General features: G+C 38.4%; 1 protein-coding gene across 49 annotated transcripts in view; it reads left to right on the top strand.

The window, feature by feature from the left end:
- The window catches only part of ANK3 (ankyrin 3), a 350,276-nt gene that overhangs the window by 145,553 nt on the left and 189,336 nt on the right, over positions 1–15,387 (top strand). For 36 of the 49 annotated variants that reach the window (XM_086899777.1, XM_086899757.1, XM_086899781.1 and 33 more), the window contains exon 1: positions 10,844–11,262. The exons of the other annotated variants lie outside the window; for them this stretch is intronic. In XM_086899777.1, the coding sequence (XP_086755903.1) occupies positions 11,149–11,262 (114 nt within the window). In that variant the 5' untranslated portion in view covers positions 10,844–11,148. Of the gene's footprint in view, positions 1–10,843; positions 11,263–15,387 lie in introns of those variants that run through there. 49 annotated transcript variants of the gene reach the window in all.

The following is a 15,387-nucleotide window of genomic DNA, read 5'->3' as shown; positions in this document are numbered from 1 at the left end:
ACACTGAAATTGATAAAATAGTTTTGCACTGTCTCGGTAAGGTTGAATTAAGAACAGGCATTTGGAAGCTGGGATAGCTCTTGGTACAGTACCCATAGTATGGTCACAAGTAGCACAGATGTAAGAATGACCAAGTGGATCCTAATACGTATTTTACAAAGGTAAGTTATAAAGTTTCCATTCTGGTCCCTTGCATACTGTTGCACAGTTTCCTTATTGTTAAAAATTCTCATAGTATCTCACCCAAATCTGGTTGCTGCAATAGGAACTTTCTACTCCTGTTACTATCCATAGTAATGGTGGAGAGCAGACTATTTTCTTCTGCGTTTTGCCAGGTTTTGATGGATTTGAGGACTGTTGCCACATTCCATCAGTCTTCTTTAGGCAAAAAGAGGATGTGTTTTACAGACTTCTGATTGCTCGTGTTGTTTCCCAAATATTCATATCTCCTGGCAGCACGCTAGCAGAAGTCAGTCACAACATACCTGTGGCTTTACATGTACTAAATAGAAGAGAAAGGTGATTTCACTCTGCAGGTTGTACCTTCTGCAGTCTGCTGCTTGTCTGTTGTCCTGCATTGAACCTGCAAGGTTTTATACCCCGCGGACAATACCCTGCTGAAAAACAGTCCTTACTTGTTCTCTAGCATGTGAAAAAAAATTTTCTTCCTTATTTTCACTGAAATCCATCTGTTTTGATCGGGGTTTTTTCCCCCACACCATTCCTCTGGTCTTACTAATCATTTTGGTCTAAAGTTTCACTCTTTAACATGCACATGCTTCTTGTAATTTCATGTTTGCATTGGTAATAAACTTTTCATATTGCCCAAATCATTAATTAAAAACTGTAGAGAAGCAAATCCAGGACAGACTTTTACAGAACATCCATCCTTTTAGACAATTAATGTTAACATCTTGTTCATGAGTTCAGCTACCAGATCCCTTTTGGATTAATCTAACAATTTTTTCATCGACACTATGTTCCCTACCTTGCTTGTGAGAACGTCAGGTACTAGTGTTGCTTTTCTCCAGTCTTCAGTGCTTATCACCATTCTATAAAATAAAATTAATTTTATACAGTTTCCTCTTGATAAATCCAGATATGATTGCAGTTCATCCCAATAATTTCCAGATGGTCACAGATTCAGATACAGGAGATCTCTAGGGCTGAAAGTTTAACCAGACCAGTGTACAATTTTATTATCTCCTGGTTTTTTTGAGTTTTCTATCCCAACCCTGTTCTTTCAAGTTTGGTACTAATTTGGTCTTCAGCAGTCTTTTGCTATCCTGCCTGTTTTACAGGAAGATTCAAAAAAAGCCCCCAAAACCAAACCCAGAACATCAAAAAACATCTAATTCCCATATCCTAGCATGAACTGCATGGAGTTACTGTTGTTATTTACCCTTGTTGATAGCACTCATTTTACTACCCTTGGAGCTATTCTGGGCAACAACTCTTGTATGTTCTCTTCTGCTATGTGAAGTATTGATTATTTGAAGTTTAGGTTCACTAAAGATTTTAGTCAGAATTTATTCTATCTTTAAAAGGTGAACAATGCCTTATCCCTGAACAGAATTTCCCTGCATCATTCCTCCTTCTCAGCCCCTCCATAAACTAGTTTAAAATAAAACAAATCACAAGAACAGAAATTTAAAAAAATTTAAAAATGGAAAAAGAGTAATATTTCATTTTTATGTAGGTTTGCCTCCAGTCATCTGGGTTTGCGTATTTTGGGGGATAAAGGAAAAGCCAGGAGGGCTGGTGGGGGGAGACAGGCAAATGAGCAAGGTTCAGGGCTGGCCAGTATTTGTCTTTGCTAAAAGTGTATGGATACGCACATCCAGAGCTATTTATTACTAACCACAGATTCAGGGGAGCATTCAGGGTTGTTTTCTGAAGAAGAGCGATTTCAGAGTTAAAGCAATAAATTCTTCACATCTCCAGCTGACAACTTTTTCCTAGAAATTTAGTACCAGAAATAGGACACAGTGTTCCAGATGAGACCCAAGCAAAGCTGTGTAGGAGAGAAAGATATCTTTCCTGCGTCTTCCAGGGTGTTACTTTCGTGTTTACATCCACGGTGCATAAACTTGTGTTGATGTATGTTTTTTGCCATGCATTACAAACTAAACAATTCCCCCTCCAACATCATCCTCTGCTGTTTGCAGTCACCACCTTTAAAGTAGGAGGGATACGTTCCCTCCCACCCCCTGTGTAGTGTGTTCAGCTTACAGGCAGATCTAGGCAGGAATTGCCACATTTCATTGTTCTGAATAGGGCACTAATGTTACCTGGGCTTTCAGGCATCACATCAGTGCACCTATTCTGTGATAATTATATTTATACAGGTAAGAGAGTGTTTTCAAATGCTCATTTGCTCTTGCTAGACCAAGAAAGAACTTGGCCTCCTGTGAATATTAATAGCTTTATGTGAAATTTATGAAAAAACAAAAACATTTCTAACTTTTTTTTGGTGGCAGTGATTTTTATTTTTTTTTAATGAATCTTTTGTAGTTACCTTTCATGCTCCAAGGGTTTCTTCCAGCAGGATTTTAGTATCAAAGTACTAATAGCTGGACTTTGTTGTTCGGTTTGTGATTTTTAGGTTTTGGTGGGGTTTTCTTTTTTGAGGTAAAAATTACATCTCTGTTTCTAAAATTACTCTGAGGGGGTTTTTATAATACTGTTTGTTATTTTAAGGAAACTGAGAATTTTCATGTACAAATGTTTTAAGTGCAAACTTATAGATTTTATGACTGGTATATGAATTGACTTCAGAGAAAGTGAGAAAAATTTCACCTGAAAAATACGCATTTGATACCCTTCTGCCTCTTGTTATTGATTGCTAATGATTCTGCTTTTTTTGCATTTTTTTTCCTATAAAAGTCAGCTTACTGCTGCATGAAGTGTGCATAACACTTAAAGCGCTAAAATCTCACTCAGGAAGCATGTTGAGATTTTAATGATTCCCTGACTTAATTATGGAGACAATCCTTTGGGAATGAGGCAGAGATGGTCATTTCAACATAGGAAAAGGTATAATGAATAATTAAAGAATCTAATTAAATGAGTTTCTTATGCTGGAGTGGGTTGGAGGTTTCTTTTTTGCTTTTATATTATCTTTTCAAATGTTTTCTTAAAGGTTAAGAAATTGTGTGTGTACTGGCAGGGACTAGTGTCTTCACTGAAAATTCTGCACTTAGTTTGGCTAAAGTGCAATGAAAGTCAGAGTAAATATGTCCTCTACTTGCTGAGGGAGCCTTGGTCCAGCCCTCAAATGTGCAGTGATCAGGGAGAAACTGCAGCTGTTCTTGTTGGCTCACATGTACCATGTCCAAGTAGTTCAGGGAAATTAAAATAGTAAAAAAAAACCACCTAACCTAAAAACAAGCCAAGCAGATGTTTTTCTTCCTTTCTTATAATTTCTGCATTTTTGCACCAAAGACGTTAAACAAAGAAGTTATACAGCTGGAAGTCTTGGGGCAACTGAGAAATGCTGGCAACTTCAAATAGCTTTTCTTGTGACCTTTGTAGATGGGTCCTTTCTTACACTTAACAACTTTTTATTCCGAAATATAAAACAAGTAAGCTGCTCATAATGTGCGGAGCTTGGCTACATGAAAATATGAGGGCACTGGGTCATTCAGTGCAGCTCCCTACTGTTGGCAGTGGGTGAGAGGAATAACCCGTTTCAGAAGGTGATAAAAACTTTGTCCAAAGTTAAAAGTACTCTTCCTTTTGGAAGGGAATGGTAGGGAAGGTTAAATGCTATTTTCATGATTGCAGCATCTTGCTAAAGCAGAGAGGCCCTGGATACACATTGTGCAATCATTTATGGAAAGGCTCACTTTTCAAAATTCCTTTTAGCCTAAAGTGTATACTTCTGACTCAAAACATGCAAAAATGAAAGAATACTAACTAAAGGGTACTGAAAAGTGATCTACTAACTGCAGGCAAAGGTGTTGCATCTATTTGTGACTGATGCCATCCCACTGTATTTGGTAGCTTCATTTGCTTAAGCACATTCACTTCCTGGCACCTTTGCAGGTTCTGCAGTGGTTTTTAATAAAAGCTTTTTGTGTAGCTTTTATGAGTCTGCTACTGCTCCAAAAAAGAGACAGCAGGCGGGGGGACTTGATGCTGAGAAACTTGAAATACCACAAAGACATTTTCTGCTGCTGTTTTTGTGTTATTTTTAAACCACTCTGAGACAGGGAGTTTTCCATCTGAGATGAACAGGGAATAACTCATCTTGTGTCTGTTTGAGGACTGTATGACCTGGCAGAGGAGCTTCTGGGACTCACCTCCTTGATACCTGCTTTCCTTATACTGGACGAAACCCCAGCTCAGACTCAGTGTTCACTGGATGTGTGAGCAGATTGCTTTCATGTGTTGGAGCAGAAGTTAATAGATGCAGCAGTGATTAACTGACCACTCTGAGTGAAGTTTGCAGCTGAATCATAAGATCCTGATGAATGGCATTATATGTTTCTCTTTTTGAAGCTCGCCAGGATGGGATTGATCCTCCTATTACAGACAGCGTTCAAGTTCAGCATGTGGAAATGCAAAACTTGATACCAAACTTGCTTTTGCACTTATTCCTGTACATACAGGAATAGCTTTTCCTGTCTGTTAGTGTCAGTTGCAGGCACAGCTAACAAAATTTTCAGACCAAAACTCAGTTTGGTGCCCTGTAGCACCATTCAGCTGACCTTCTGGTCACCCTACTGTGGCTTGCAGTGGTGAACTATGTAGTGGTGAACTATGCAGAGAGAAATGATAGAGGTAGGAATCTGAAGGAAGTTAATATTCTGAATATACACTTTCAGAACACCACTAAGTAGTTCCAAGGGAGGGTTGAAAACGGTGTCACTGCGATCTAGTGTCAGTTTGGGATGGAAGTTCTACCCCTTCAGATGTGTGCAACCAGTTTAATGCCATTTCCTAGTGATCTTTGTCAGCATCCCTAAGACACTGACACTCTACATGGGAGTTTCAGTCCTGGCTGTAGTGTGGTGTTTGAATTGCAGAGGAAAAAGATAGAAAAACAATTTTTTAAAAGTGCATGTTGTTGCACTTTCAGTGGTTCCAAATAAATATAGGGGTTTAGCAATATTCTTGGCAGAAGATGAATGGGAAGAAAGTTTTTGGTGTGTTTGCTCTGCAATAATTTAGAGGTTACGTATCTTTCTCTTACCACTATGCCTTGCATTGAATAAATTTCCTAGGCTGCTCGGCCGTGCCATCCACAAACCCCCACAAAATTTATCTTGCAATTAGTGTGCCTTTATAAATAAGATACATCAGTACCTTTTCCTTAGTTGGTTATGAGTCAGAGATGAAACTCTTTACACCATCTTCACAGAAGAGTTAATAATAATTTGTCACTGTGAGCTCCCTTTCTCTGTGTAGGCCTCAAACAAAATCACCCTGTTTTGAAAGTCAGGGCTGGCAATCTCTAGTCCTGAGTGTTCTTCAGTTTTCTGAAGTCCTTTCTCCTATGCTGGTGCATGAGCACATTGGTCCCCTCTCCCAGTTTGTTTGCAGGAGGATTTACCATCTTTGCATGGTGGCCTGGGACAGCTGAATATTTATTTCCCCTTTTCCTCTGCCTCTGAAGCCATGGGCTGAGTGAGCCTTGAACCAGCTTTTGAACTGTCCAGATTTACAGTGCAAGTCTTAGGGGCAAACAAGAACTTGCAGCAGTTTTCTTTAAAAGTCATGCCTCCAGCTTGAAGTTAAAATTCACAAACGTGGCAACCAACCCCATACTCTGAGTAAGCTGGACCACAGAAGGTGTAATTTCATCAGTTAAGCCAAAATGTGTCATCCTTGCACAGAGAAATAGTAGTTTTGCACTTCATTCTATGAGCTCAAAAGTGGCTGCTGCTTTGTTCTTGTTTCAGCTCAGAAGACAGGTGATGTGTCTGGAGAGGGCTTAGTAAAATGCATATTCCATGATTGTTTTCTGTGTGGATGTTTTAGGGAGGGTTCAAGAGGTTTTTTTGGGTGGTTTGGTTTAGTTTTGATTTTTATTGTTGTGGTAGTTTGTTTGGGCATGGGTTTTTGTTTTTCTTGTTTTTGTTTTTACAATTGTTATAATTTCTATTTAGATTTCCAGCAGGAAGTTTAAGAAGGGTCATTTTAGAAGTAGTAAGCCTCTGGCCTTTATCACTGGATCCCTGAATTTATGTCATTTCCAAAGCATTTTTTAACTCTTGTGCCCTATAGAAGTAAGAAACAGAACATAATTCAGTACAATTCCAAATTTTGTAAATTCAGAGAAAGTAAGGGGTTAGCACTTTTTAAGTGGTGTAAAATGAAATTGAAGTATTTTCCTACTCTTTAGTGTAGAGCATACATCCCTTTCTGACTGTCATGTTTCCCCAGTTTCTATAGGATTGTTATTGCCAAAATAGAATTCTTCTAGAAGAAGCAGGGTAGTGGGAGAAACTCAATGCAACAACATAGAAGAGCCAAGCAAGCCTTAATGTTTCTTATTTTCCATTCATTTGCTGCTTAGAGACCTTGATCTTCCGCATGTTTGGAGATTAGTCCATCCTATCCTGAACATCAAATGTGTGAGCAGGAGCTAAAAAGTAAAACTAGATGCTAAATAAGCTTTTAGTCTTGTTTGGTTTTGTTTGTTTGATTTTGAGACACAACGCCTCCTAGTGTAACAGCCTTAAAAGACTCATTAGAAAGCTTTTTATGGTTAACCCATTTTCACAAATAATTTGGTTTTCTTTTTAGATTTCTTCTGCCTAGTCTTCTCCTGAAATGTTATTTTCATGGTTTTTTTTTTTTGTTGTTGTTGTTGTTTTTTGTTTTGTTGTTGTTTTGTTTTATTTCTAGTAAGTCTCGTTTTTATTATTTATTTTTTTTCCTTCTCATTTCCATTGCTTTACTCAACATAATCCTAGGCAGGGCAATAGTGGCCTTTGTTCTGTACAAGAAAACTCAGAAATTAAGAATTTAAGAGTAGTCTAATAAGAATTTGGTTCACTTTCTTCTATGTGTTTTCCTTCCCTTTACTCTCTGCTATTTCTAGTCCACCTGTAATGCTCTTTTCATCTTTGGGAAAATTTAACATACTTTGTTTACCTGTAAAAGTTGTCATAGTGACCTTCTAGCACTATATGTATGTTTAGAAGCCTTTTTGGATCCATAGTGATCTGAAAACTATAAATATTGAATGTTTCTGTGGTGTTCCATCTTACCTAAAACCCCTCAGGTTTTCATAATCTAATTTCTGGCATTTTCTTAGTAAGTCAATATTTTCATGAGTGTCTCATCTTTGTTGGTTTTTTTTTGGTTTTTTGTTTGTTTGTTTGTTTGTTTGTTTGTTTTAATGCTGTATAATTTGTTACCAGTTAATGAATTGATTAAGTAATTAGATTGTGAACATCTTTTCCTCCTATAAATTTTTGTGTTTTTTTCCAAATCCATCTGAATGTTTCATACTAATGCTGTTTTGCAGTCTCTTGAACCTAGTTTTAACAGTGGGACTAGCATCTTAAACTAAACCAAATGACACACCTTAAAGCTGATAAAATTACTTCCAGACATCATGACTTTGTGAGTAGATGAAGCTAAGTAGACATTATCCTTGTGCTAACAGAAAGTGTAAATTTCCCATTGTAAGATACAATTTATCATTCTTTATCAGGACCCTATGGATTGTGCTGAAACACTCATTGGCATTTCATTAACTTTGTAATTAAGGGTGAAATCAAATACCTTAATTATTTTACTGAAGTCTTAAAAAAAGCACTTAATGAAGATTTCCAGTACCCAATTCCCTGGAAGTGAGTTATGACATATCTGGCATGAAAGCCAGCTTTCATCTGGCAGTGCCCTATCACCTTCCAGTGAATGGTGCCAGTTCACCATTTCCCCTAAGCAGTTGTACATTTACAGTTGCTTTTCCACAGGAGTCTGAATCTTTTACTCACACTTTCCTTGTAACCTCTTTTCTGTTAGAGACTATCTCAGCCTATAAGCTACACAAAATCTCCCTCAACTATAAGGGATCTTCTTTTTCTTATGTTGATTTTTTTTTTTATCATAGCTAAAAGATAATTTCTCAAACCCGTAGCTTGAAAAGGCATTTTTTCTTTCTGAAATCTAATTCTAGAGGAGTTTGGATGCAGTAGTTCAAGCAGGCATTGTAATCCACATAATAAAAACATCTGCATGTTATGTCCAATTGATTAATTAACTGTAAAGATCCTTGGGATGAAGCAGTTCTGTCTGGCTGACAGATAAAATCCTCCTGTTTATGCATATCTCAAGGGATTGGGTGAGTTCACTTATTATTTTCATTTCTTAGCATTTATTCTCATTAATAAAAGCTTGGGCTGCTTTCTACCTGCTTAAAATGCAACCTATGCATAAGGTGGCACTTGGGCATTTAAGCTGGATATGTGCATGGTATTCTCTGTGCCAGCATTTTTGAAAGTATGCTTCAAGTGTTTTAAACACCTAACACTTGATAATGCATTATTGTATTTTCGTTTAATGAGGTTATTTAGGCATAAATTACTGGCTAGTATGGTTAAAAGGTTTATAGGACGTCACAGGATTAGCCAGCAAGCAGTGAATGACAGCAACATTCACTTCAGCTGTGGCTTGAATAAAGTTGGTTTCCTAAGGCAAAGATTCCTGAGTCTTTCAAATCCAGATGGAAATGTGGTGGGAATAAGAGGGATCCAACTCTATTGAATTTTGTTGAATCCACTTTCAGTTCTGTTTCTACTGTATTTTTTAAGCACTTCCTGTGCTAATAACTGTGTTCTGTCAGACAGGGGAACTAATGTCAACTTTATTTTACAGAGAATGATCTGAGCTTCCAAGAGGATAACTGCCAAGCTCATGCAGGCTGTTTGTAGGCTAGAAAGTAAAGCTTTGGGTGATTTTTCTTTGCCTTTATTTTTTTAATAGGCACAAAGCAGTCTTCCATTTTCCACCAAAACTTGAGGTCACTGTCCTTCTTGAGGTACTTTCTTCAGCCCCCATAAATCAGCAGCTTGGCCAGCTCCTCTCTCTGGTAGGGCTCCTGTGCTACAGTAGAGTCTCCTCACTGCTGCCCTGGGCTTCCTTGAAGAGATGAGCCAAAATCCTGGTGCCTGCCTGAGTGTGGCCTTTGGCAACTTGTAGAGGTGCCTTGTAGTTCAAAGCATGCTCTGGGCATCTTTGGGGCATACTCTTTGCATCTTCAGTAATGTGTTTATTAATACTCTATAGAATATAGAGAAGTGGGAGTTTACTGCTTCTGGTTCAAAACCAGGCATTGCCCAAGTGCAGCATTCCTCTTCCCACAGCTTTCCAAAGGCAGCATTATATGAGGTTTCAGAAGTCTTTCAGTTTTGGAGGGGGAGTATGGAGAGTCACACGGTGGTGTATAGGTACAGGAGCTTTGTATGCACACAGAAACCATGGTTTTACTGCATCAGGAATAAAAATCCCTAAGGTCACACAGCTGTGGCCTCCAACCTTGAGCATTTCTTAAAAATCACTCCAAAGTAAACAACTTTTAAAACCTGGTTTGTTAGCCAGTGAACAGGAGACAAACAGTGCACTATGTGGTGCTCTTTGGACAACATATGATGTGTTCAAAGGAGTTTCTGTTTTGGAGATTTAAAAGATTGCTTTTCTTTTAGCCATGTTATGTGAAAACTAAGGCATGTTGCTTGATGGGCCTCAGCAACCTGATTTCAAAAAATGTCTCTCAAGTTCAGGGGAAGAATAATTACAAACATGTGAGACATCTCTGGATTTTATGTTGCCCTGGGAGTATTCAGGCTTATTTGGCTAATTGCTGTTCAAATTTAAATTTAACTTAATTTTTTACAACATATTCTGTTTTTTTCTTTCTCGAAAGAAATGGTAGTACCATGTAAAATACACTTGGAGTGTATTTTACTCCTATTGGGTTTTATCTGAAAGAAATCAGACTGCTTTAAAATGCTAATCTTCATTACAGTGCAGCATGCTGCTAGGAATACTGGGAAAGGTTAAAAACAGCAGTCTTGAGGCAAGCTGCTGATTGTTCATATTTGTGAAGAAAAAATATGATTCTTTATTTACTAGATGCTTGCTCTGTGTTCATCCTAGTAAAAGATCCTCCTGCAGGCCTTAATACTGCTGCTATTTTACCTCCCATAATGAATATTCAAAAGCTGCAGTCATTGAGGACTCAGGTGGCAAAAATAGTAAGATGATTGAAGCAAGTCTTGACATAAAAGCGTAAAAGTACATTTCCAACTACATGGAAATAGTGCCGATTTCCCTTTCTGACCACGTAAATGAACACTGCCAGAAAATCTCCCATGAATTAAATGCCTGTTTCACACACCAGTGTGATTGCATCTTTCTTTCTGTATGATGTGTTGTAATAAGTATGTTTAAAAAAAAAAAGGAAAAAAATACAACAGGGCTTTCTGTAATCCTCTCTCACAAAATGTATTAGAATTGAAAAATTGGTATAAAGGACACACTGTTAAGATACGGCAATGCATGCATTGTTTTCTGCATAATGCAGTCAGAGTCTCCATGGTAAAAAGAAATTTTTATTTTATTTTTTTGTCACCATCAGCAGTTAACCTAAAGTAGGAGCTGCTCCATTTCATTATAGGTTAAATAGCTTACTATGCAAAACTAGCTGAGAGACATATAACACTAACACTGCATTTTTTAAACAGGTTTTAAAAACATGCTTGAAGATAAGTGAAGAAAAAACAATGCAGCATATGTTATTGTTCTGGAATTTTTTTAATAGAAAGCGCTCCTTTTCAGCATTCCCCCTTCAGTGGAGTCACTTAGACACTTCCAGCTGGTGGCAGGGGATACAGCCATAATACAGCTTTCTCTGTCCCAGCTGTCTTTTTCATTACGTTAAATGCATTACGATGGCTGCACTCTTATACAAAGGTCTAGGTGCAGAAAGGTATAGGAAAAAATCTGCAACTATGTGTTTTTGTAGTGACTGCAAGCTTCTGCAAGATCTCTGAATCCTGAATGTGTTTCTGGCTCTGGTCACAGATCTCCTTCCAATCACTGGAACATTTGCTGTAAGGGCTGGCTAAAGGTGCCCGAGGAAATCACCTTTTACAAGGGAGCATTCTTGTAAAGGACTTTTAATGCATTATGGCTCACGCAGCATCACAGTTAAAGAAAAACAGGGATTTAGAAATAAATGCTGAGGAAGAAACTGAGAAAAAAAGAAAACACAGGAAAAGATCCCGGGATCGGAAGAAAAAGGTATCTAGATCTGTGCCAAATTCTGAACAGGGATTCTTTTGTTTTAATTTTCTTACCTTGCAATTCAAGTATTAAAAGCTTGTTCTTGCCTGTAACTTGGTAACTGTTGGAGTAATTTGTTAACGTTGTAAAATATCATTTGTAACCATGGCTGTGGGGTTTGCAAAACAATTGAATATTTAATTGGATATTAGTTGATTGCAGTGATGATGCAGAAGGTGTGCATTCATTTCCCGCTTATGTTACTGTGATATGCAAACTGTCTGTGAGTTGAAAATAGTTTGTAACCATCATGTGAGGTTTAATGCTGAGCTTTCTCGTAGGTTTAATAGCAAAGCACAGCATAATAGTTTAGTCTTACATACAGGTACTTAAAAGGGATGTGTGTAGAGGCAGATTTTTTTCTTTGTGTTGGGACTGTGTCACATGTTTAGCTTCTGAAACATCCATTTTTGGGATAATGTTACAGAAATAAGGTGTTTCAGTGCTTCTCTTTTTTCTTAATGGTGAGATGTTTTACAGAATTGAGCTGTAGCAGTCTGTTATTAGCAACTTTCTTTTGTTAGGAAAATATGTGGCTGAGATTACAGAGCCTGGTTTTCTCTGCTGTAGATTTGTCTTAGCTGCAGAAAACCGTTCAGCAAACTGGGATCTGAAAAATTCAGTAAGCACTGCATTGCTCATTGTTCAGGTCAGGAGCCTCTGTGTGATTCTAGGCTTACTGTTTCTCTCTAAGGTATAAAGCAAAATAGTCATGGTTTGTGGCATAATGACAGATAAAGAGGCCAGCTACCTTGGCAGCTCTGGAGATGTGTCCTTATAAATGACACCTTGTACTCTGCTCCATAGAAATAAGGGCCTGACAGAATTTCTTGTCTTTGGCTGTATTTTATGATAATTTTTTTCAAGAACATATCAAGGAGCCAGTTGCCTTTACAGAAACCTGGGCATGTAGTATTTCTGTGTGCCTTTGTGAAATCCCCTAAGGGGGGAATTGGATAATCTTCATATGCTCAGAGAAGTGGTGCATGTGCTTCCTAAACGACATGTAGATTTCCTCTAACAGCTGTGCATCTTTTGGTTGGGTGAGAGTCAGCATTTCCCTGCCCTTTTCTCTTTTTTCTCTGCCATGGCAGTACTATACATAATGAAAAGCACTGAGAAACCCACTGCCTTCTGTTCTAGCAAGCACGTTACGAGACTCTTAATATGCTGCAGTACATTTGCTGCAGCCATCTACACTGTACATATTTTTTTCTGTGTGAACATATAGATCTTCTGAATAATCTCCCAGGATAAAGAACAGTATGAAGATAAGTTTCTGTCTCTGAGGTGAATTTTGAGGCACTGCTGTTTGAATCCAGCCTGAAATAGTAATATTTTCTTTGGCTGCTGTTTAGGTTATGTGCAGGTTTATAATGTTGCTGTCAGGGTAGGTTTCCCCCCAGCTGAAAATGACCATTGCAGTATGGAATTAATTGTTGGAGCTGTCCCCTCAGCCTGTATTTACCTATGGCTTGTGAGCTAAAATGTATAGTCTCTCAGCTGAATCTACTCATGCTGCAGGAAGCCCACGTTGTACTTGATATGCTCAAGTTTAACAATAGCATGCCCAACCAGATCCATGCACTGTCTTTGTGTAAGGGAGCTTCCTCACAGTGCAGAATTAGAACAATATAGAAGGGATATGGCAGTGAGAGGCTCTTGATTCAGTGAGGTGAGACAATTGCTTTGTGGACAAAAATGCTTTATTGTTTATACAACACTGCTGTAGAAAGGAAATATCTTAGCAACTAGAGTGGCACATAGATAAATATCTGCCTGTTAATCTTAAATATATGGATTTCTTTCTTTTTTTTCTTTATTTCTGCATCTTAAGAATGAGAGAAAATAGAGAGCTTTTGCTCCACCAAATGCTTTTTTTGGGTTTTCCTGCTCCTGACCCTTTTGTGTCATACTGGAATTTGATAGCTTATTCCAGTTTCTTTCTGAGTTTCTTTAGGACTCTGCAGATTCTTAGGACATGTAGAGGACCTCCCTAGTAGGTGAATGGAGCAAAACCCAGCAATTGCTTCACTTAACTCTCATACATTTGGGCATCATTCTCATATCAAAGACATGGTTTTGTTACTCAGTACATAAGGCATAGGAAGTCCAATAATTTGGTTTGCCATTTTGTGCTTTCCTGACTATTTAAAAGATTTTCCCCCCAAATTTTCCACTATGAGTAGTGAGTCAGTTCTTGTTCCTCTGCACCACCCACAAGCAAGCAGTATTCGGGGATTTTTTTGTTGATCACATGATACTGCACAAAGCTTACCCTTTGCTTAAGCAGTATGCAGAAATATCCATTAGAGTCTTCCAATCACATTGGAAAAACAAAGAATGCTAATGTTTCTGGATAATTTATACAGTAAAGAGCCCAAGGCAACCAATGGTTAGAAAGTAAGGATGGTGGGATCAGCCAGTGTCTTAGTCTTGTATGATACCAGCAACAGTCATGCTGATTTATGTTCCTGTTTAGTTGGAGGATGGTAGTCTAAGGGAAATATTTCACTGCTTTGACTGGTTAAGCAATTTACAGTGTAATAGCATTCCTGTGAAGGCCTGCTTCAAGACTTGTATGAGAGAAATGACCTTTTTAAAAACACACAAAACAAAACCCTGTTATGTCCCATCCCATCTAATTTCAAGGTGAGATATTTTCAAATTGCCACGCTTATCTCTGTAGAGAGGCTGTGCTTCTGTGCCCTATGGTCCCACCACACTCTTTCTGTTTGCTTGCATTCGGGGCACTCCTGGCCTTCGCTGAAGATTCTGAAAGGTTCAGAGCTTACTGGCTTAACTCAGGGAAAAGGAAAGAGTAAGGCTAGCAAGCAAAGGGTCTGCATTATACAGGTTTCCCATTTGTTCTGTTCAGGTTTATATTACAGCTTCATACAGTTCTGCCTCTGGATGGTTGTGCAGTGTCCTACACTGAAAATAGTTTGAGTACATCCAAGGGCAGACCTGAGCTTTTAATGGTATCACAGAACAAGCCAAACCACTCGTAAGAATAAGTGATTGCTTGATACTTGTCAGTGCAGTTCTGTCATGCATATTTTGGTTTGTGAAACTAGAAATTGTTTATCCTATAATAATGTCTGGACAGAAGTTGGTTGCTTAGTCAGTTCCTTTCCTAAAATAATGGTGAAATCTCTGAAGGGTTTTTTAAATTTTTTTGTGTTTTCTGTTCAGTACATACCGGGAGAGAAGGACAGGTCTTGGCACACAGTCAATGATTTATGTTTTATACAATATTTAGTAGGACTGAAGTGATTTCCATTTGTGTGTAGTGCTCAGGAACTCTTGTGTTTTTGGGAACACGGAATAATTTGTTCATAATGCAAAGCCTGGCTGCTGCTGTCCCTGAGATATTAAAGGCTGTTGCTGTCACAGCCTCTGCTGCTGCAAACTTGTGGGCAGCAGGGAAAGTAATTGATGTCAACATCACAAATCCTGCTAATTTCATCATAAGGCTCACGGTGTTTGAAGGTTTCACTAACTCTCAGGTACACTAGAAAAATTGCCTTGCAATTTCCTAATGGAAATAAATTGAAATGCTGTGTCAGGAATGATCAGCCTGTAGGTGTTGCAGCTGCTCATGTGGCTTTGAGGAGATTTTGCATCTTCTGGGCTGGGCCCTGCTGCCAGCTCCAAGGGTCTGTGAGAGATGTCTTAGGCTGCCCAGTGTAGCAGAGCTGGGAACACCTCCCAGGGGTAGAGGGACCCCAGGAGGGCATCCTCATAGCCTTGCTGGGAGACTCCTGCTTTCTCCTTTCCCCTCAGCTCTCTCAGGGTTGTCAAATGTTTAACAGATCTCAGCCATATGAAGGTTTTAATACAAATGTTAGTTTTCATATGCAAACAAGTCTACCAGTTACCAGGTAAAGCTTTAAACTCAGATAATAAGTAAAATTCCCCATCCTTTTTTTTTAAAAAAGTAATTTCATTATTTTTAAACAAATTTTTATTAGAGACCTGTGTCATGGCTTCTGAACAGTTGAACTTGAATGTAGAATCTGGATAGGTTGAGTACAAGCGATTGTTTTTACTCATTTGTGTTAAAGCACAAACCAGGCAGAT

The sequence above is a fragment of the Cyanistes caeruleus genome, chromosome 8 (assembly GCF_971803275.1).
Source record: "Cyanistes caeruleus chromosome 8, bCyaCae1.hap1.1, whole genome shotgun sequence".
Classification (NCBI taxonomy): domain Eukaryota; kingdom Metazoa; phylum Chordata; class Aves; order Passeriformes; family Paridae; genus Cyanistes; species Cyanistes caeruleus.
This window is presented reverse-complemented; position numbering and strand designations above follow the sequence as displayed.